Here is a 23,411-nt window from a genome sequence, read left to right as displayed (position 1 = left end):
ATTAGCGTGACTTCAATTTGAAAGACCCTAATCAGTTTTTCGTAATTAGAATGTATCAATTACCATGCTCCTTATTACCATGATTATTTCTCCAATGCTGTTTAGGTAATTGTATTTCTAGTGCGCCTATTTTGTTTTGAGGAGGAACAGGCATTGAGGAAGGGCGTACATCATAGAGTTTCTCAATGCATGGCTTACATTGCACACTCATCGTGTCAACTTCAATAGGTGTGCTGGCCACGGTTATTATTATCCACTAAAATACTAGGTGATACGTACAAAAGTGTACAATACCTATTTTCATTTCTGGGATGTACGTCGCCAAGTCAATCTGTCTTTATTGTCAATTCTATGATGAAGAAGATGAAGATAGAGTGCACCAGTCGAGTTAATGTGTTGCACGCGCTGTATATAGCTGGTCTAGTTGCTACGCTACGCGAGGTGCCATATATGATTGTTTTCCGGTCATGCGAGCCGACTGAACGAAAGCTGTTTGTCGTTACCACGCAGTTTACAATTTTTTTGCACGTAGAGAATACTAGTATCGTCATACTCACTGTGAGACTTGAGCGTTGCGTTCAGCAGGGCGTCTCTGCTTAGCTTGAAGCCAGTGCCAACGTAGCGCAGAGCTTGGGATTGCTGTCTTATATTGTTCCACATGTAGCTACTTGCAGCCTTGTTAGTGCCCATGACTTGCATTAGGGTAGCGTGTGCCCTAGGTCCAAACATAGCGTAAAGGTAGCGAATGCATAAGCGGGCCATCATTGAATCTGGCAGGAAGCTTCGTCGAGATGCTGCCCTGAGCTCGAAGCTGACGTATCTTGCGAAAGGAACAATCAACAAGTACATCTTGGCGGCGTGTAACGGTGCTGAAGCCAGTATCTGGAATATGTCGCGAATGGCGCCTTCACTGTTAGTACGTGGAAGGCGCTTGAATCCAGCTGGTGGAGCGTATTTCATCAAGACGTCCCCCCAATAAATGCCATGCGCTGGAAGATCTGCTCTGGTCGTCAAGGCTTCATGGAGTGCGGTGTCTTCTAAATGGGTATCTGTGATGTTCATGATGAGTTTGTCCAGCGTTTTCATAATACCGATTATCTTGAAGACACCCGTGTCCCCTAATGACGAGGCTAGTTGCTCGAGCAAGGCTTCTTCAATTTCTGGTATGAAAGATGCCGAGTGCATCGAGGTTCCTGTCAGGACGCCTACAGTAGCGTGTGTCATGGCGTAGACAACCTTCACGACTGAGGTCAGCCTGGTCTCAACGTTGGTTTGGATCATTAGTTGAAAGAGCTGTGAAATGTTTTTAACATTGATGAAAGCTCGAGGATTTACACTGGCCGCCTTGAGCATATTTTCTAGGTTTGTTGACGAGTTGGCCCAGAAGCCGACACAGGAGCTGTAGGCCTATGCCATGTTGTAAGCGTCGATGCCTTTAGCCTGCGGTGAAAATAGTGTGCGGGCGAGGGCTTCATACACCATGGAGCTGTAGTTGAAACGAAGCGCCTTGACATAGGACATCTTAAGACCAACCGGTGTTTTGGCATCCTAGAGGCCGCACACGAAACCGTAGAAGTCTGAGCAGATGTCCACAGACGTATCACACGATGCGTTCAAAAGCCACAACGCTTGTCGGCATCCGTGAGACTCGCAGATGTTTGCCAGATCGTGGACGAGCTGCAGCCTCATCGTCAGAGCGCTGTAAGATCGTATGACCTTCCTTGCGGCTATGAACGTGGCGACTATGAAGGATGCGATGATAAAGACAACGGTGCTGCAGATCACGGCGCTGACCACCGAGGTATATCTCAGCGTACGTCCTCGTTCACTGGCTGGTGAAGCGTGCGGGCTGTCCTCTGGACTCAACGGACACTCTGGCAGAAGAACCAACGGGTCTGCAAAAGTGATTGCGCTCACTTGAACACATCTCTGAAAGCATATCGATGAACGATTCTGGCGGGAACCCTGACTGTGAACGTTATTACGATTACCATCGAAGCTATGCGGTGCCACCTAATACTGACTACCATAGCTCGCCAAGCGTCGAAGTGAAAACGGCTTTCGCGTTACTCTCACCTTATAGCGGCGAAAGCTTGAAATTGACGGTTGTCGGCGGCATCAAGAAAAAAATGCGTGCAGTTTCACTTGTAAGAGCTGTAGGAAGTGTGGGGCAGTTATTCGCCTGCCCTTTGGCGACGCCGCTGTTCGCGGGCGGACAATGGTAAACGTGGAAAGTTACAGAAATCGTGCAGAAAATGTTAGTGTATATATATATATATTCTGGCCCGAGCAACATGTGAAAAGTGGAAAGAAAAACAGCTGAGTGTCTTTCTTTTGTCCCCTATTCGCAACATGTATTTCACGTCAGAAACAGGCGTGCATAGAATAGGTCAAGGGCAATATTAATTATACAGTTTTCCCACGAGGTTTCACACATTTTCCACATGTCCTTTTTTGTCTCATGAAAGGACCTGCTTGTATATGGGACAAAAGGCACGCAGAAAATATTTGTGATTTTCTATGTACGACTATATAGGCTTAAAGATAAACTGTCACGTCTGATAGTTGGGTGCTATAAATCAGAACTTTGTGGCATTTCCTCCTTAAAGGCAGGTGCACGGAAGCCTGCACCAATGGCCACGCTTAGAGACTGGCGCCATGAACCGGACGGCCGGTGAGCCCGGTTCTGTAGAAAATTGCCCTGCGCATGCACGGAACTATTTGCTTAGTTCGCGAAGGTGATCGGTTGCCGCACTTTTGTGTATTATGAATGGGACACCTTCTAAGCTTCTGGTTGATGGCCTCACCACTTTTGCTGAGCTCCTTGCAGTAGGGGTCTTCCGTTTGGCCAACGGGTGGTGCTGTAGTGATCAGCCTTCCGGCTTGGTTGCGCTCTTCGACTGCACAAAGTTAGCCCTTCACAATTAAAAAAAAGCAGTGCTACGAATTTTAAGGTAGTAAACGGTTGTCACATCATTGTCTACTGTGTAGTAACCGAATCTATTACTAATAAAGTATATTGATAATTCTACTGCTACAACTGTTAGTACTAGTAAATGACGCGCTACTTGCAGTTACTGCCCGCAAAGAATCAGTTACAGAGAATTATTCACTTCTCTGACAGCCTCAAATAAAGAACTGAGACTGTATAGTATTGTCTTTTTATATGATTATCCTCGTAAATACACACCACAGTGACAACCTCAGATACGCATACATACTTGCCCAGATTCCCAAGGCTTCTACGCGATGCTAACAGTAACCAAAGGCATGCATGCGTGCGTGCACATGACAGAAAGCTTTACTTTGGTTGCTCACATTGTACAGGTTAACTGACCATCAGCTTAATGTTCTGGCAGTATTTTGCATAAGACTCACAATTATAGCATAACGCACCGCAGTCGATAGGGTTAGTGACGTTTATTAAGTGGTCACACACGCAAGTAGTGATCACCTTTACTAACCCCTGCATGCTAAATATGAGAACAAAATTTACTATGACTTTACAGGTGGTAACGTTGGACGGTAGTAAACGTGTCAACGGGGTACTATATGCCCCAGTTACTGCCTTTAGTACTGCCCTCATGGTCGTGTCATAGATGTCGTGTCTCTTTTGTAACACTTTTATTTAATAATTTATTTATTTAATTTATTTATTTATTCCTTGCAGTACGGCCATTTCGCTTTAACCGTGTGTGCAATATTGTTTGCAAATAGTGAACACATGTACTTACTAGCCAGCAGCTAGTAAAGATAGTAAGTTTTGTAGGACGACTGAAAGCTGGGCCAGTTGGTGACAGTATTTTAGCGTATTTTAACACAGCAAACGAAAAACATCATGCGTTTTAGTAAGCAAAGCTAGTAAAATGTGCTCCCTTCTTCTCTTGAGTCCGCGTACGAATACGCGGACTCAAGAGAAGAAGGGAGCGCTGGGGTTTGTCCCTTCTCTTGTGTCCGCGGAGGCATGCGCTGTGTTAACATATGTTCAAAAATGTTCTTGTAAATTTTGCCGTTTCAAGTCTGGGAAGCTTTCTTGGCGTTTTTAGCTAGGTAATTACTGAGCCATGAATATTGCCTGGTGCCTTATATTTTGCCGTAATGCTGAACTATATAACAGTTTCGTGCTATGTAATGGCAGAAACATATTCAGAATGGTACAAAATGTTGCGTATATATAAAAAAAACGTCGATTATTGCTGTAAATTCTGTGGTTTCCAACCAGTTCACGATGCGCATTCTTAAGTAGGTGCACAAATAGCCTTCAAGCTACTGTTACAGTAGATACTGAGTACGTAGAAGTCTTGACATTTCGCGCGTGCCTTCGAATGTGTGTTCTGGTTTGTGGTACGTTTAAGCTCCTATGTATGTCGTTGTATTGTGTACTTACTTACTAAGGTAATTGAATTAATTAGCGGTCATTAATTAGTGTGTGAGAAAGATGCCGCTTCGTTGTTTATTTCATCTTATATAAAACTTTGAAATATACAAACTTTGAAAACTTTTTTATATAAAACTTTGAAATATACAAACGATAAACCTGATACGCCAATCCACACGCACATACGAACAATATTCGCGTACACCTCTATTTGGCTAATGGTAGTTGACCAAAGTTGTTACGGTTAATAAGTCCTACTGCACTTACTAACTATTCAGCAACGGGCTATACAACCATTCCAGTGAGGACGGTTCACTTACTAATCAGGTAGTGAGTTCACCGAGCCTGCATTTTACTAGCTTTGCTTACTAAAACGCATGATGTTTTTCGTTTGCTGTATTTTTGTGATGATGGAGCTTGCTCATGTTTATGGTTGTTCCGCGTTGAAGTGGAACATTCGTGCTTTTGATGTTTTTACTTTCAAAAACAAAGGAACAGTATCCTCAATGAAAAACTCTCACAGTTCAGTGATTTGTCTGAAATGGTCGAAGAGTGGTAGAGCGTGAACGTGCATGGTGTCCGGCAGCATTTCATGTCTTGTTACTTTCTGACTGTATGAACTGCATGAAGCTTATATCGAATGCAGGCTTAGTGACGGGTCGCTTAAAAGCACCAGCATCAGTCGCGCACACTGGAAGGTGTAACAGCGAAAGCACACTGGTTCATCCGAGCACACAATGCACCGTGCATTGTGCGTAGTGGCCTTGACTATGAGTTCTTGTGTCTGTATACACTCCTTTCTCTACTCTTTACTACAGCTTTGCTTACCAAAACGCCATAGCGTTTCTTGTAAAAAGTAAACGGTCAGTATTTAGTTAGTGAATATGTCGATCTTTGTTTCTAAGAGTGAGCAACACGCATTCTCTCGTGACTTTCAAGGCATAAGGAAACTCGTGGCTTGAGCCGCGGTTCTTTGAGTCGGGATGAATTTCTAAACCAGAAAGCGCTTCCGCAATAGCCCACTTCAGGTGTATATGAATGTTACTTGCATACGAAACACTGCAGCCGATGTAAACATGCTGCCAATAGAAACAATCATACAGTGATCCTTTATGAATGATGATAAAAAAGTTTACCTATGCACTCCGCGTAAACCAGTGGAATTTCGGCCGCACATGAAAATGTACACAACGTACTACGTATACAGAGCCGGCGCCATCTTACATTATTTGATTGGCTTCGCGAAATGTGTCTCTTAATGTTATTGAAGGAGGCTATTGGGAAAATTATGTAGAGCTGTTGAAAGCTCTACAACAATTGTAGTAATAATATTAATAGGGGTCTTACTTCCCAAAACCACGACGCCGAAGTGGAGGGCTCCGAAAATTTGGACCATCTCTCTTTACAATGCATCAACATGGTATATGTACAGTACACCAACCTCTAGCATTTCGCCTCCATTGAAATGCGACCGTCGCAACGGGAATCGAACCCACAACCTTTCGGTCAGTAGCCGAGCAACGTAACCACGCATCACCGAGGCGGACCGGTGTTGGAAACTCAATAGGATGGCTTGGGTGTAATACATCTTAACGTTACAGACACCGAGACGGGGACAGGCACGTCAGCGCTGCGTCGCCTTCCTTTGTCCCCGCCTGTGTGCGCTGTGTCCGCCGTGGTGGTGAAGCGGTTACGGCACTGGACTGGTAACGCGAACTTCGTGGGTTCGATCTATCATAGCCGCGATGGTCGAATTTCAATGAAGGAGAAATCCTATAGAGTGCGAACACCAGATGTTTGGACTTTCTGGAAACCTCCACTACGGCGTCTCTCATAATCTTATAGTGGTTTTGGGGCATTAAGCATCCATTATTATTATTAATGTTATCATTATTAATAATACCTCCTGCATGGTGTCTCTCACAATCTTATCGTGGTTCTGGGGCATTACTCATCAATTATTATTATTATTATTATTATTATTATTATTATTATTATTATTATTATTATCCTGTGGGCACTTTAACGTCTTTGTTGATTGATTGATTGATTAATTACTTGATATGTGGGGTTTAACGTCCCAAAACCACCATATGATTATGAGAGACGCCGTAGTGGAGGACTCCGGAACTTTTGACCTCCTGGGGTTCTTTAACGTGCACCGAAATCTGAGCACACGGGCCAAGAACATTTCCGCCTCCATTGGAAATGCAGCCGCCGCAGCCGGGATTCGAACCCGCGACCTGCGGGTCAGCAGACGAGTACCTTAGCCACTATACCACCACGGCGGGGCTTAACGTCTTTGTGTGAGCATTCTCTTATTCTCTTTTGAGTGTGCTTCCGATCCGCGAAAATGCGAATGTGGAACATTACATTACCGAACCAGTGCAGCGATGCGTTGTTCACGTATAGCGAAATGATATTCCCCAACATAAGAAAGCCTCGGCTTCAGGGTGACATACCTGGGGGTTTGCTTCCCGCCGGTTGTTCCCTGCATGATCTCGGCGCCTCTTTTGCGTTCCTTTCGTTGCTGCCAATCTGTCAATGCGGGAAGAAACGTAACTCGGGCGCGTATCATAAATAGCTCGCCACGTTGTTCTTGTTCCAAAGCTCGTAAAAAAGGCCAAATTTAAATGAAGTTATTTAAGACCTTACGAAAAGTACTGGCCTCAGTTGCCGCAACGCGGAACACGAGCATTGCACAATTTGTCTTGGCAATGAAGGGATAACCACGGGGGTGGAGCTTCTGTACTCGTGCAGAAGCTCCACTTTGTGTAGCCTACTTCGTGCGGCCTACTTCGTGTAGAACACGAAGTAGGCCAGTTTGGCGCGGGTTTTGCACCACAGTGGATGGCTGCACGAGAAAGCAGCTCCGTTCTATTTGCATTGCCTGCTTCTATTGGGGGTGAAATAAGTTAGACAAAATTGTCTGAGTTGTGCAGACGGAAGCTCTGCTGAAGGCAGGGGTGACGGGAATGAATTGCGAAGGGGAGTCTTTTGAACTCATCTGCCCTTTTGCCCCCATCTCTTGTAACTATCCATTTGCCCACCTGCAAAACGACAGGGCATTTCCCTACCATTTTGCGCTTCCCACCTAGCAACACTCGCGTAGATCGTAGATCGGTGACGGCAGAAACCATTCTGGAATGTCGTGCTGAGATGTCATCGCGGGTGAAGGCGGCGAAGGCAGTGCTCAATATCTTCAAGGCAACAGACTTGCACAGGTGGTTATAGACTTATGATGACTGTAAAGTGTGACGTTGTGTGTGCTAGCTGTCTCTTCTTTCTTTTTTCTCGTCTTTATACCTCGCCATCCCTTCCCCCGATTTAGGATAGCATAACCGGTCCTTCTAGACTGGCTAACATTCTAGATTTTTCTTCCCCTCCTGTCGTTTGCTTCCTTCCATCAAGCAACACCGGCACTTGCCCGCACGCAAGTTGCACCAGTGCTCTCCCCTTTCACCGCGCCATGATGCAACACAGGTTCGCCCCCCCCCCCTCCTCAAGAGAAAATACTCCTGTCAATTATGCCCGAAAGCGCACTTGCTATTTTGTCTCTCGGGTACACACCTCAAGTGTGCGACATTCCCACAGCTGCATAAATTCTCAAATCATTTCGCCATGGCGTCTTTTTTTCAAGCGGGACGCCCACGCAAGATTAAAGCTTCTCACGTGGAAAACGCGAGCGCGATTGGGCGCGATTCATGAACAAGACACACAGTGACTCCTCGCCCTTTCTTGTGGGCTTTCTGAAGATAACATCCATAGTATACGAGTTGATATACAGTAAGAACGGAATGGTTCAGACTAAAGTTCCTCGATTGTTCCCTAAAGAGAAAAATCTAGAGACTTTTGTTCACACGCAATCGTCGTTCTTTCATTGATGTTCCTAAACTAACAATGTTCTTCCATTTCCCGGTGCATGCTTCCTTTCATCGATTTTGATAGTACTTGGATGGGAAATTCGGCTCAATTTCACGAGCAATCGCAAATTCTCCGGTTCCACTGACCTTGGACGAGGCTTGTCTGCTCCCCCTCCTTTTTATCAAGTTATTGATGGGATGGCATAGTGTTTTTTTTCTTCGTATGTACACAATTCGCCTGTTATGTAGTTCACTTATATGGGCTAATTGTTACGATTTCACTTTACACCACAACCACCTCGACCCCCAATTGCGGGATAATACAGGCCCTGTGGGCTAATATGAATATGTTGAGTGACAGTGGCCGAGCTTGAGCAAAGGACAGACCGTTCCCGTCTGACTTTCGCAATTCTTATGAAAATGCAGGACGCAGACTTTCGTTTGCTCTAACTTAAGCAGTTCCCTGCAGCGCAGGAATAAGCAACGCACTTATAAAATCAAACTGTTTTGCGCCTGTTTACAATCTGTCATTAGAAACTTCCTATGCGAGTCTGCCCGATATTTACAGGGAATCACAAGGAGAGTCTTGTACTTAGGCGGGGTATTTAGAAAGAACTTAATCGTGTGCTCCGCTTGTTGCTTTAAACCCCCTGCATGGGCACAAAATGTCAGAGATGTTCACATGTCTTTCAACAAACTTAAGTTTTTCTGCGACCCTTGAACGACCTGAGAGCTAGGTGGAGCGCACAGCGGCTCAAAACATTGCACCATCCGTAGAGCGCGCAAAATCAGTAACATATGAAGCCTGCCTATAGGCTCAAGTGGATAATTATGAATAGGATGCAAAGTTTCGGTGCAGCCACAGCCTATAAGCCAAGCGAGCGAAGCCTCTTAGGCCTCTTAATTGGTTCTTTTGCATCCACCCATTTCATTCACTTTTTGGCGTCACAGAAGGTTCTGTATGGTTTATTTGCCTTGTTCATTAGCCCCTATTTAAGGTGTCCACTTATAAGGCCAGGGTAACTGATTGGCCGTGCTGATTGGTAAATCTGGACCCTCAGTGAACGCCACTTCGTCGCCATTGTCACGCTTAAAGGCCAACTTCGGCGATTTTTCTACAGTGGCAAGTTAATGGTGTTTCTACATTCCTGAGACACTCGTGTCACGAGCCCAATAGCTGAAATGCTCAGGAAATTCGAAAATAATTTTTATAAAGCAAAAAGATGCGAACCCGAAACCGAAAGCCGACCGGGCGCCCTGTCTGCGTATGACTTACTATTTGGTAAGAACCGAAGGTCATATACTGGCCCCGCCGGCGCGTAGTACGAAACTTGTGAAGGCCAGACCAGCGAAGCACCGGCCAAACACCACAGAGGAAGGAAGGAGGCTTTCCTGTGCTTTACCCGTGCCAAACACCGCTGCCGTCGCCTTGTCGCCAGCACAATAAACGCTGTAGCGGCCAAAGTAGCGATGCCCTCGGCTGCGTCACTTCCGTTGACATGCCAAACATGACGTCACACAGATAGTGTTGCCAATAATTGTGACAATCGACGCGAGCTTTTCGAGGCGATTTTAAAAATTCATTATCAAACAATCAGCGCATCTCTCAATCCTGTAATTTGGCATGAATGACGGAAATGTGCAAAAGAACATACCCAAGAAGTTTCATTGAGATCCACTGACCTCGAAAAATCGCCGGAGTTGGCCTTTAAGCCTGACCGCAAGCAGCCGTTGCAGCGCGTCAAAAAGCCACGCTCTGACGAGGCGTCGACAGTGCCCCTCCCTAAGGAGAGAGTGGGTGCACAGCTTCGCGTATATCTACGTGCCCAATCTCTTCACGACGCCGCGTCAGAAAGATCCGTGCTAGAGTGTCCCGCGTTGACGCGCTGCAACGGGTGCATGTGGGTAAGTGAGTCTCCCAAGCTTGTACGCCGGGAGGCAGGCCGCGTCTGTTTGGCGCCTAGCGCCAATCGGCGGCCCCCTTGGTATGGCCGTCTACCCGAAACAAAAAATTCCCCCTAACATGAACCTTGGCGGAGGTGGGAAGACATGCCGGGACAGTCGTATGGATGATGATGGGTTGATGAGACATGTGTGGCTCTGAGACAAAGCGTCTTCGGCGCCGCGTCTCCTTCCTATCTGACAACGGCAAGTGAGGGTTAAGAACATTGCGTACGTGCCTTCAAGGCGAGGTCCTCCTGATCCTTGAGCAATACGGCAGTTTTCTTAGAAGCTTGACTCGAACCGTGCACTGTGCCGCGCTTGCGGCGGCGCTTGGTCGCCGACGGCGAGGTTGGCTTGCTTTCGACGGGCATTCTCAGTGCCTGCTTGTTTGCTTGTCTTGTCTTGTCTTGTCTCCTAGGAGATCTTGGCTCATACCCACATGGAGGATTGGCCACACTGTACCTCATAATCTACGCCATTGCAACAAAAAAAAAGGAAAGAAAGAAAAAGAAAGGTTAGCAAGATTGAGGACGCAATTTCGATTGACCTCACAAAAAAATGAATGTTTTTAAATGACAGCGCTGTGCAGATAAAATTTGGCAGCAATTAGGTGATTTTGGATGCGTTGTTGGGATGTACCAAAATGTTTAACTAAAAAGGAATTAAACTGACCTCCTTGGGTAGCGCAAGAATTACTTCTCTATCCTATATTTACTTATTTATTATAATTTGTTCACAAATTATATCGCCGTACGTTTTGTGGCGGATCCCCCGTAATGGATTTGGCCATTCTCCCGGGCCCCATCATCATTAACATCCGTAAATCGTCGTGCACACGTTTATGCTACTAATTGCTGCAAGAACTTAATTTTCGGAACAAAATGTCAAAATATTATTTGCTAGGTTATTAAACAGTACTCATTGTTTTGAGGTTATTCATAGATTAACAGAGGAAAAACAAGAACGGAGTCACATCTACGCCGTGGTGCTATCACCTGCTCCGTGTTATAATCACATTCACTCCGTGAATCATCTGAAAGAAAGAGGTATGGCGCATAGTAGATGACACCAGACCCGACAAATGTATGCACGAAAATTTAATGGAGGTCGCCGGGATATCACGAGAGATATTGCCGATGCACTTGGGAAACACCGTTGATCCTCCTACGCGCGTTCCATCGTCGGCTGCGATTGCACATTGTACGCTCTCCGCTATTATAACATTGTAACAAATGTCACTTGTCTAGCATTTGGCTTTTTTGGCCGACGCAGCGCTGCGGCGACAAACGCCGCCACAGTAAATCAATGGACTTATAAGGAGGAGTGCTCTACGACGAACCTCTCCCTCCCTCCCTTGATAGAAAACCTCGCGTCCACCTATGCTGGTAAGACCAAGTACAACTACTCGCTTCCCCCAGGAAGCCTTTCCAAACCCTCGGCTTTAAGGCGAGGAACATCGAGACGACGCAAGATTATGATGATGATGATGATGAACCTTCAACTTTGTTCATCATCATCATCATCATCTTGCGTCATCTCGATGTTCCTCGCCTTCAAGATGCCAATTCCAGCAGCGGGTGGGACCTTCCGGAGGTTGTTTTCAGTAATTGCCCGTGTGGTCGAGAAAATCATCACCGGGAATTCACGTGTGCACGCACTCGATAAGTGCCTCGAGATGACAAAGAAGAAGCCATGGGCCGCCGGAGGAGGAAGCGGGACGACCTGTCGCCGCAGCCCGTGTACTGGGACCCCCGGTACAAACGCTACTTCTACGCGGGCGTGCTGCCCCCTCTGGATGCAGCGGTGTTCCCGCGAGTGGAGCTCGAACCGATCAAGCCCACGCGCCGACCCTCGATCCTCGTCACCAACCAGGCGTCCGAGTCAGTGGTTCGGTTTGTTGTTAAGAGCAGTACGTGACACACGTGTTAAGAAAAGTGTGTAGACACGTTCAGCTCTGGTATACGCCCTCGTAGGCTGGTTTAGTCAAGAAAACGAAATTTACTTGCTCCGAGCAACCATGTAACCATGCTTGACCGCACTGGCCTTGCTTTTACATGACAAGTAATTAAGTCTCGCTTATTGAAGGCCAACATCAACAAGACTTGGCGTGGATGAGATTTGGCATGAGTGAGCATATATGCACCATTTAAACAATCTGGGCAAAGGCACGCTGGTGTATAGTTGCAGCCTTCAAACATACGATGAGTGCGCCGGCTGGCTGCCATTGCGGCGTATATAGGCACGCCCTTTCCACGATTCTCATGACGCCATGACCAACCACTGTCACTGACTTTAGAAAGGCATGCCGAGTAGTAACGGGCGTTCTTAGTCGGGCATCACTTCCGGATAGCGGTAATTTAGTATTTTCTTTAGTCGGTTGATGGCAAACGGCAGTCCTCTTGCTAGTTTATAGTGATGATTCTACTCATTTAAAATGTCATTCTACGAGCATATTATACGTTGTTGATTGGTATGTGTGGTTTAACGTCCCAAAACCACCATGTGATCATGAGAGACGCCGTAGTAGAGGGCTCCAGAAATTTTGACCACCTGGAGTTTTTGACGTGCACCCAAATCTGAGCACACGGACCTACGGCATTTTCGCCTCCATAGACACGGATGGGAAGTGGTCCTACAAGTATTGCTGATTAAATTATTTTTGCGTTACGCGTTAGTCAGGCGCTTACAATCGCGGCTGGGCACAGCATGCGTAATTTCTGGGAACATGTAAATGAACGTTCTTTGTCTGGGCATCTAGCTAAGTTTACTTTTCTACCTGGCTAGCGTGGTACGTTTTCGTAGCATGGAGAGTGAAGCATTGCTACTTTATATACCGATCACCGTCACAGGTGCGGGGAGACGTGATTTGAGCAGCAACGTCTGCTGTGATGTCACTGGTATAGCGCGGTACGTCGCCCTACACGCTGCTTTTTGTGATACTGGCAGATCAAGTGACAACCGCGAGGTGGCACGGAGTGTGTTTCCGTAGCCCCACGGAGACACGGGCAAAACATGCACCTACACTAGCGAATACCTTTGAAACGCGAGCCAGAATCTTTCATTCAAATTTTGGTGGTGGTTTGACGTCACATGCGACATTTCTTCTCAAACCATGCGACTCTTCAGCACGCGTGCCAGATAGCGGAAGCTCCGCTGCCGCATTCTTAGACACAGAAACACGCATTTATGCGATGGTCGCGGTTATGTAGTTTTGCTACAGCCCAAAGTAAACGCCTACGACAATTCGCGAGTCTCAAAAACTGTCAACTGCCTTTTCCGTCAATCGTAGGCGCGAAGAGCGGCGAGAACGCCACATCTCGTGGGGCCCGCCGGACGACGACGACGACGACGAAGGAGGCGCCGCCGAAGACGACCAGCGAGTCGCAGCTCCAGCGTGGCGTCCCGCCGCAAGCGCCACGAGCCTGGTGGTGGCGCTCGCGCTGCTTTCGCTGCTGGCAGTCGCCTTCGCACTATGGGCCACGGACACACTCGAGTACGCGGGACACGGTGCCCTGACCGCCAGGCAGGACGTATCCGCGACGGAGGCAATTGTCGGAACGACGGTCCAGTACCGCGAGGTGGTCGAGACGGGTGCAACCGCTGGAAAACTGGCCAGTGTCGGTCGTCGGCGTCCTCCCGTCACGACGCTGACTGACGAAGCGGAGACGAAAATAAACACGAAAGCCGGTGCGACGCCAAGTGACGGACAACGACGATCACGCAGGCCTCCTCGACGAACCCTCACGGTGACTCGGGTGGCAACAAAAAGCACCAGGCGCGATAACAAAAGAACTATGACTCTATCCTTGCTTTCTTAAGAGTATCGCGATTTACGACGGCGGCGAAGACCAGACGGTATTACGTCGGACACGCGCCCTCGCAATAAAAAGGGCTGAGCAGGTTTATCGTTCAGCCTCGTCTACAGATATTCGCCGCTGCTGCTTAGTCTGTGGTAGGAAGCCTCGGCACCATAGCATTACCTGTTGTATTCTGTCTTCACTATTTTTCTTTACAGAGTAAGTTTTATTGCGATAGCAATATGGACAGCTTCGCCAGGTTTTTTACCGTCACTGCCACCGTCATTGACGTATGTGTATGTGTATATATGTATACGGGGAAAGCTGCGCTAGCCTCTTTCTGCGGAGCGAGACATCGCCTTTTCCGGCCGGCGTCGTCTGCGCGCGCGCTTATCTCGTGAGTGAACAGGCGGTCGGGTGCGCTTATGAATTGCGGCAATGATCAGCGCGCGCCTTGTGCCCCCACAGCAGGCGGGAGCTTCTACGGGCTGCGTTCTGAACACGAAAACGGCTCCAAAAGTGTACTTGGAGTGGTCGTGTTTTCTTAAGGCACGTTTACACTAGACACGACACCGAATTTGGTCTGCCGACTGTCTTTGGAAGTGTTTTTTTGTTTTGTCTTGTCGTATTTACACTACAATGACACACAGTCCACCAACGGTCTCTTAAAGACTCCGTCCGTGCCAACGTTTCTAGAACTCCGTGCCTTGTCGTGCTTGCAGTCGATCGTTGTCACACTGGAGGCACACGCAGCGACACCGACTAAACTTGCGCACCAGCACCTCATTTTCAGCTATGCCCCCTGCATTTCAGCAGCCCCCGGCATAATCTACGGTGTCGAGGGACGGCTGTGGGGATATACAAAAGGGATGTGAAGAAAAGACTTCCGTGGGGTGTGCAAGATGCCTATTTAAACGCCGTGGAAGCCTCGGAGGGGGTATTGTTATTGACGCTGTACAATCACCCGTTTGCCTTCGTTTTGTGTAGAGGCCGACCGCCGCTGTAGTTATAGCTTGATTGGTAGGCGCTGACATTCCAGAAGGTTGCTTGTTCGGCCTCGTTTGTTTGTCCCTTTGCCCATTCCAATTCTTTTAATTCGTATCGTAATTAGGAGGGTCGATTAACGCCGATTCAGGGCATATCCCAAATCTACCTCGACCAGGTCCATGCCACTACAACATTTATCTCTCACTCATCCGTCTTACCATAATGCGCCGTGACAGTGTGAGTCATGCTCACGCTTCCAGTTTGCTAAAGAGAGGAAGCTTAACACTAAAACAGGAAATGAGTCCAACGGAAATGAGTCCAGATGTTCTAAATCAATCTGAACAAGAACATGCACGAGAGCCGACTCGATGTCAAGCTTGCATTTCTCTCGTGAATGTTCAGTATACAACTTTGGTTGAGTTGGTTTAAACAACATGTGTTCTTATTTTACTGCATGAAGTTTCAATTCTAAATTATTTTGACACGTTGGTTTACTTTATAACTCCTTCAGTTTAGAAAAAAATCTGGCTCTCAGAGAGGCAGTTGAAATATTTGATATCCTAAAAACTGTATGTCTAGTACTAAGCGATATAATCTACACATCTGTAGACAAATATAGTTAAAATCAGCAAGATCAATAGTGAATTTACCCAATTGCAATGTGCCCATTTTGGAGGGAAAATAGACCTTAAAACCGCATGTGCATTAGATTCGAGTACAGATTTAGCTGTATTTTTGTTTTTGGGTCACTCAAGTCAGGTGCACATTGGGGTTGGGTAAATACGGTGTAGAGTTTGAAAAAAGTCTTAAGCAGCAGCGTTTCTATTATTAACCAAGGCTCTTGAGTACCTTTTGTTTTTGAGGTGCTGTCACATGGTGCACAAATTTCAATGTGAATTCCGCATGAGAAAATGGACTTCTACGAACTGATCATACTTGAGCTATGCAAAACATTACGAAGGCATCAAGCAGGTATTTCTCGGCTTATTTGTGTCACTGATCTACAGCAATCTTCGTGGCACTCCACATGCAGCACAGGGGCACGTTGTACAATGGCCTTTTCAAGGTAACACTTGCCACACCAAAAGTGGTGTATCTGTTGCCAAGACTGAACTGCTTCATTTTGCATAATTAGATTCGCGATATCGTCTTGCTTTAAGCTTGGTGGTAGGTACAGCATATAAGAAAACATAATTCATTTTATGAATTCTTGGTCACTTACTAAAGCAGGCACGGCAAACAAAAAGTTTAAGTTGGTGCTTATGTACCAATCCATGCAGTTCTGTGAAAAGAGGTTATTGGTTTTCATTAGGCATATTAGGGGCAAAGGTCACCTTTAGGCAGTCAGATTGACTAACGATAGTTTTGCTTTACACTGATTTAGCAGTTGATTTGTTTGTGGCTGCAATCGCTGGAGCTTCATGAAAAATTTAAAGCTTACTTTTTGTTGCTTATGCCCGAAAGAAAGCAATGGAGCTTCATTTTCTCAAAGACTTGTAGGTGATCATCACTTGTCTTGCTGCAAGGAAACGTTCATCAGTAGGCCAGTTTTACAAGTGCCATTTCTTCATGGTACAAGCTTTGTTTCCTCCTAATTAAGACTAGATATGATTGAGATGCTAGGCAGTGGATATATGCAAAGATAATTTTATGAGGGGCATTTTTGCTGGGTCAGACAAAGTGCAGTGTCTGTTGATTTATATTTCAGGTATGCGATCTCTCCGAAAGTGCCATATTCAAATTAAAATATGCTTAGTGCCTTCATTTTTGAAGTGATGTATAACAAGGGGTTTTCTCAAAAAGGTAGAGAAAGTGTTCTCTACTTTTCTTTAAGTAGGTTTCTCACAAATTTGAGCCTCATTTAGGCTCATAAATGTTGGGCACTTTTCCTGCTTCAATCTTTCAAACTTCTGCCTGCAAGGAAGGCCATGAATGCAGTACTTGGATTTGGCACCATTCAGCATGCGTGGCCAATTGGATTCCTTGTAAGCAACAGGCTCAAAGATAAACGAAGGAATGGTGGCTATAAGGGCTTGTTTTTTTCGTTAGATCTATTGTCAATTAAAATTAAGAAACTAGAAACCAAAATAAGTATAGGAGACTTCATTTTAGAGTAAATATGATGTTAATGTCAATAAAGCAAAGTGAATGAAAAGATGACTTTCCAGTGGCAGGCACTGATTCTGTGACCTTCAAATGACTCGTTGAATTTCGCCAGCAGGCAAAAGAATATTCCACACTTGCAGTCATGGTTGTTAGCAGCGCTGACAAACACTTCTAGGTATAAATCTCTCAACTCTAACAAATCTAAATGCATGTCAATAACCCGGCGATCTATTTCTCCCCCCTGTACCTACAGAATTAACGCCGTTCCCCTCCAGCATGTCTCTTCATATAAGTACCTCGGCGTTTACATTACCAACAATCTATCTTGGCACACGCATGTTACTACATCTGTAATAACGCTAACCGAACGCTAGGATACTTACGCCGCAACTTTTCTCGCACTCCGCTGTCCCTCAAAATTCTATTATACCGATCACTCATTCGCCCAAAGCTTGAGTACGCGTCCGCTATATGATATCCCGGGCAGCAAAATTTAATTAACGCGTTAGAATCTGCTCAGAACCGCTCAGTTCGGTTCATTTGTTCTAATTATTCCCGTACTGCTAGCATATCAGAAATGAAATCTAACCTTGACCTACCCAACTTAACTGCCCGGAGGAAACTGGCGCGACTGCATTTTTTTCATAAGATGTTTTTTCACAATCCATCAATGAAGCGAGACCTCATTTCACAACCGTCATACCACTCATCGCGCATTGATCATCAGCATAAGGTTGCCATTCCGTTTTGCCGCACCAAATTCTTTTCAGCAGCCTTCTTACCGAAAACAGCCGCCGATTGGAACCACCTTCCCTCTTCCGTTGTAACAATAACAGACCCTTTGTTATTCAAGACTGCAATTTCTTAGCAATGCTTGTAACTATACGCAGTTTCCATTATCTATCTTTGTCTTGTATGAGTTTGAATTCTTATACATTTTTAGTTGACTTATGTTGCCTTTCTGATTTGCGCATCTGACACTTGTTTCTTTATTTTGTCTTTTTTTCTTTTTCTTCTTGTGTGTTATATATGTTGTACCCACCCCCTCCGTAATGCCCTACGGGCCCTGAGGGTATTCTAATAAATAAATAAATAAATAAATAAATAAATAAATAAATAAATGTCCATCTATACCCAATAAAGTGGACAGGGATGACCACTAGTGTAGCTCAGTCGGACGAGTTGTTCGAAGGCTGCAGGTTTGATCCCAGTCATTGGCTAGTTGTCTTATTATCCACCTTACTTTTATTACTACAAAATGTTTCTAAAAGTTCACCTTCTCTTGTGGCTCCTACCCACCGTGGAGGATTGACGTTCCCGAGACTTTCCTCGGCTTTCCATGTCTTCTAATCGACGCTCAAAGATTGGTGAGACGTGTTATACAACCAGCCAAATTTGGCCACAGACTATGTCGCTATTCAAACAGGCACGGCTCCTTAGCACTTCTTTTGTAGGCTCCGAGAACTTTTGAAACCATCTCCATAGCGCTCATTCTATTTGAGGAAATGCATAGTGGCTGGCCATACTGCTGCATGCAAAGGCCCTGAAGCTCTGCAAGGAAGCTGAAATAAATGTTTGCTGTCAACTGTTGATGACTGGATGTCAGGTTCGTTCTTTAACGGAGTACAGATGTGAATCGTAAACACTGAAGGCAAGAAAAAAAGTGTCATGTAGTTCCAAAATGCATAAAATATATATTTATTGCCGCTACTTTCAAAAATGATTTTTGTATTGATGTTAAGGGGTGCCTTTACAGTGCATCACTAAGTCCGGCCATGTGGGAACAGCAACTTGGTGATGTATTATGAGCAACAGCAGCTCTGTAATATGTTGTCACTTGAATATGTTAACAAGGATGTGAGAATAGCCGCCCAGCCGTAAACGTGTGCAGAGTTCCATGTCAGGGTAGGAAAAGGCTCCTCGCAGCCCCCCCCCCCCCCCCATCATATCAATATATATGGGGCTGGCTTTGCACCCGGAATTTCCGCGACGCCGGAATTTCGGTGAAACGAGCTTTTTAACGCCATCAATCCACTTATGTATTCATCTTTGCACCACTTCTTGCAACACGCAGTCATTTGTGTTCGCTGTACCATCTTCGATTGAAGGTGTGGTGAAAGTGGATTTTCGCCGCTTTACTATTTCCTGCGAGGTTCAACAAACTGAACAAAAATGCAGTTTATGCGTTGGATGGAAACCTCAGCCCCGCTAGCCATATTGTACAAATAGCATTCCAGTGTGACGCGACCAATGCAGCGCGGTGGGGAGTACACAGCGTAAAGGCAGCTCGTGAATACAAGCGTCCACAAGTATTCGGCCGACACCGTCATCGGCATCCAACAATCGAGAGTCCAACGTTGACACGGGGGCGGTGCCGGCCGCCCTAAAAGTGCATATTGGGTGTTCTCGCCCATGCGGTGACCACGTGTGCCTCCTTGGAGACCCGACTATTTCCGCGCCATGTAAAGAGGTTCTGGGAATACTAATGGCCACGCTGCACATGGAGCGGAATTCCATTGCCACGCCAGATGGTTTTAGCAGTTGAGCTCACATGAAGGTAGCGTATACAGCAACTTTAATGGCACCTATCGCTGCATTTTCCCAGGTGTCTCGCAAACAAAGTAGCGCAGCACATCCTGCTTCTGCTGGTCAATCCACGTGGCTCCACTCTCAAGGCCTCACCATACGCACCCGTTGCAGCACGTAAAATTTATTTTGACTCAGCACCGCGCCATCTCCCAGTGGAGAGAATGAGATGGAATGGATGGATGGATTGATATGGCTGTACCATTTAGCCTAATACTTAGTGGACCAACAATAGGTTTATCTCTTTTTTTTTTCCTTTAAATAGTGAAGTTTAGGACTGGTATTTTCCAATGAAAGATTTATTTTCACTCGTGTCTTGCTTTTAGCCACCAATCAGATAACTAGTTATTTCCAGTTAATTTTACCCACTTAAAGTCTATTTTGCCCTCGCTGTCCCTAAACCCCAGTGCTTTGAAAAACTCTGCGCTATCATCCTGAACTATGGGGTGAAGCCCTTTACAGAACATTATCAGGTGTACGGCAGTTCCCTCCTCCTCTCCACACGCACTGTGTGTCTACTCCTTCGTATTTGGCCCGATAAGTCTTGGTTCACAATACTCCCGTCCTGGCCTCAACAGTAGACAACTACCCCAAGTATTATCATAGATCCTTTCCTTGACAATTTTCTGCTTAAAAGTTCGATAGATCACAAGTGTGGACTTTTTAATTATGCCAATTCTACGCATATCGGTCTCCGTTTCCTTCATCTTTTTCTTAATCGATAGTTATTTTCGGTTTAGCCCCCTGCTCTTTTCACAAGTATTTACCGATCAATTTTATGGTTCGCTTCCTCCATTTTGTATCGACATTCTTCATGTACAATTAGCTGAATACCTTCCTAGCCCAACGCTCGTCCCCCATTTCTCTCAATCGCTTCTCAAATTTTATCTTGCTGCTAGCTTCCCTGCCCTCAAATGATGTCCATCCCATATCACCTTGTACTCCCTGATTTGGTGTATTCCCGTGAGCTCCTAAAGCAAGCCTACCTATTCCACGTTGCTTAATTTCTAATCTTGCTTGAACTTCTGATCTCATGCACAAGACCGCATTGCCGAACGTCAGACCAGGAACCATGACCCCTTTCCATATTCCTCTCACAACATCATACCTATTGTAATTCCACAGGGCCCTATTTTTGATCATGGCTGCATTCCTGTTACCTTTAGTCGTTACGTATATTTCATGTTCCCTTAGGCACTCTTTCCTATTGCTTATCCATACATCCAGATATTTGTATTTATCGGTTATCTCTGGCGTGACCTCCTGTATCCTAAGATCACTACCTTTGTTATCATTAAAAATCATGACTGCTGATTTTTTTCTTACTGAACCTCAAATCTAACCTATCTCCCTCATTACCGCAGATGTCCATAATTCTTCGCAAATCTTCCTTGTTGTCGGCCATTAGCACTATATCATCTGCGTACATCAATGCTGGTAGTGCCTGTTCAATGAGTTTTCCTTGTTTGATGAAAGACAGGTTGAAACCAAGTCCACTCCCCTCTAGTTGGGCCTCTCATTCTGGTAGGTACATCATGAATAACAAAAGTGGCAGAGGACACCCCTGCCTTAGCCCCCATTTTATCTCTGTGGGCTTGGATACCTGTTTCTGCCATTTTATAACTACCTTGTTACTTTCATAGATATCCTTTGAAAGATTAGTGACTCCATCTTCTACACCTAGTGTGTCCAGCATTCCATACAAGTCCTTTTGAACCACACTATCGTACGCTGCCTTGATATTTAAAAATGCTAGCCACAGGAGCCCGTGTTCCTCTTCTGCTATTTGGATGCACTGCGTCAGTGAGAACAGATTGTCTTCCAAACTCCTGTGTTTCCGAAACCCATTCTGGAGTTCTCCCAGCACCCCCTCGTCCTCTATCTATTCCTGCAGTCTTTCCTTTATAATCTCCATCACCAGCCTGTAGACCACTGATGTCACTGTTATAGGACTGTAGTTATTTATGACAGCTTTGTCTCCCTTTTCTTTATAGATCATGCTCATCCTGCTGATTTTCCATCCATCGGGGACTTCACCATCGATTATTGTTTTGCTCCCTGCCTCTCATAAAGTACGCTTAGACTTGGGTAACAGTGCCTTTATCAGCATAATTGGAATGCCATCTAAGCCTTTTGATGTATTACTAGGAACCCTCTTCTCAGCCCTTTCCCACTCTCGTGAAAGTGAAGCCACTGCCTCACTTGATCCATCCTTGTCTATAAGGTGCATAAGGCACTTCTTTGTCGAATTTTTTCTGTCACCCTTATTCTTATATATTCAATAGCTTCATCGCCTTCTAGCTTAGCACCTTGAGCTGTAATTATAAACCTCTGCTTTAGGCTTGTCTCATTTCTTAGGGAGTTTAGATGATTCCAAATATTTGCAGCTGCCTTACTATCCTTTTTATGTACTTCTACCTGCCAATGAGCCCTCTTTCTTGTAATTTTTTCATTGATCAGAATGGATGCTTTCCTTCTACAGCCTATAAAGATGTAGCATTTTTTTTTTCAACATCATCTGTTGGTTCACCTTGCTGCTTAGCATGTCTGTGTTCCCAAGAGGCTTCCTGACGTGTTGCTATGGCCCTCTTAACTTCCTCATCCCACCAACTTCTGGGTTTTTGTCTCCTTTTTTTTTCCGGGGTGACTTGTCACGTGCCTTAGCAAGCTCTAGCTCACACAGTCTAAATAAATTAGATGTACGTCCACACTGTTTTATTATCCTCGGCAATTACTTTCTCGATTTGTTTAGTAGCTATATCTATTTGCCTTTCTGAATGAAAATTCCCCTGTAGTTGCTCATCTTGTCACTTTCCCACTTTCATTGCTCTTCCTAAACTTAGCTTGATACGTTTGTGATCACTACCCAGACTTCTGGAGCCACATTCATCTATGTGCCTATCATTCATCTATGTGCCCTGAGCCTATCATACATTCTATGTGACATCAGTGCATAATCCATCGTCGACTGCAGCCTTTCTACCTCCCATGTTATTTGCCCTTCACACTTCTTGTTACTGTTGGAAATGATGATGGTGCATCCCTGTTCCGTGCATCCCTGAACATAAATGTTTCATGTAGCCACGCCTCGCCCATAGGCATACCAGCCGAGGAGGCAAGGAGGGGCCTGAGCCCCCCACTGAGAAAAGTTAGGGGGGCTGAGCCCCCCACTTTCGACATTGGGGATAGCAGCACTTTCGACACTGGGAAAAGCAATAATTAAGGCAAAGTTTTCCTTCACCACAGTAATCACTTAATTATGCTGTTACTAGGGAATATTATAAAGTAGTGAAATTTCTGCAACATTTTTGTTGTGACGGTTTTTCTTGTAGGATCTAGCGGTGGGGGCTGATTATGCCGTGCTTTCGCGCCTTTTGCTATAGCATTTCAGAGCCGGCCAGCGTTGAACAGGGGTCCAATAACACTGCATAACTTCTACACGCTTTCCTTCTTCTGTGACTGGCCGATGCAGTTACGGATGCAAACGAGCAAACTTTTTATGGACAAGTCAAATCATCTGCTGCTTCAGGAAGATTAGTTTTCTTTCATTGATCGAAAATGAATGTCATTACCGCTACTTTGTTGAAGCTGCTGTGAGCTGATGAACGTTATGAATATTCTTTTATGTTATAGTGTTATCAGGAAGCGCCAAGAAAGGGTTTCCGCTTTAGCCTCCGATAAACCTGATCAGCCTTGCTTATGGTACCTTGGAGCGATGGTGACAGCTTGCAAAGTGGTGACGAATAAAGC

The 23,411-nt window shown here is 45.5% G+C and overlaps 1 protein-coding gene across 1 annotated transcript; it reads right to left on the bottom strand.

Moving 5' to 3' along the window:
- Positions 1–562: 562 nt before the first annotated feature.
- LOC142814334 (uncharacterized) lies at positions 563–10,556 on the bottom strand. Its single transcript, XM_075893017.1, has 4 exons — positions 10,422–10,556; positions 6,841–6,916; positions 2,808–2,900; positions 563–1,895 (listed from the first exon to the last, which is right to left on the bottom strand). The coding sequence occupies exons 1-4, from the start codon at positions 10,554–10,556 to the stop codon at positions 1,549–1,551; spliced, it is 651 nt and encodes a 216-aa protein (XP_075749132.1). The 3' UTR covers positions 563–1,548.
- Between the last annotated feature and the right edge of the window lie 12,855 nt (positions 10,557–23,411).

Source organism: Rhipicephalus microplus, chromosome 4, assembly GCF_043290135.1.
Source record: "Rhipicephalus microplus isolate Deutch F79 chromosome 4, USDA_Rmic, whole genome shotgun sequence".
Taxonomy (NCBI): Eukaryota; Metazoa; Arthropoda; class Arachnida; order Ixodida; family Ixodidae; genus Rhipicephalus; species Rhipicephalus microplus.
Note: the sequence above shows the minus strand (reverse complement) of the source record. Positions and strands in the feature narration are given on the sequence as shown.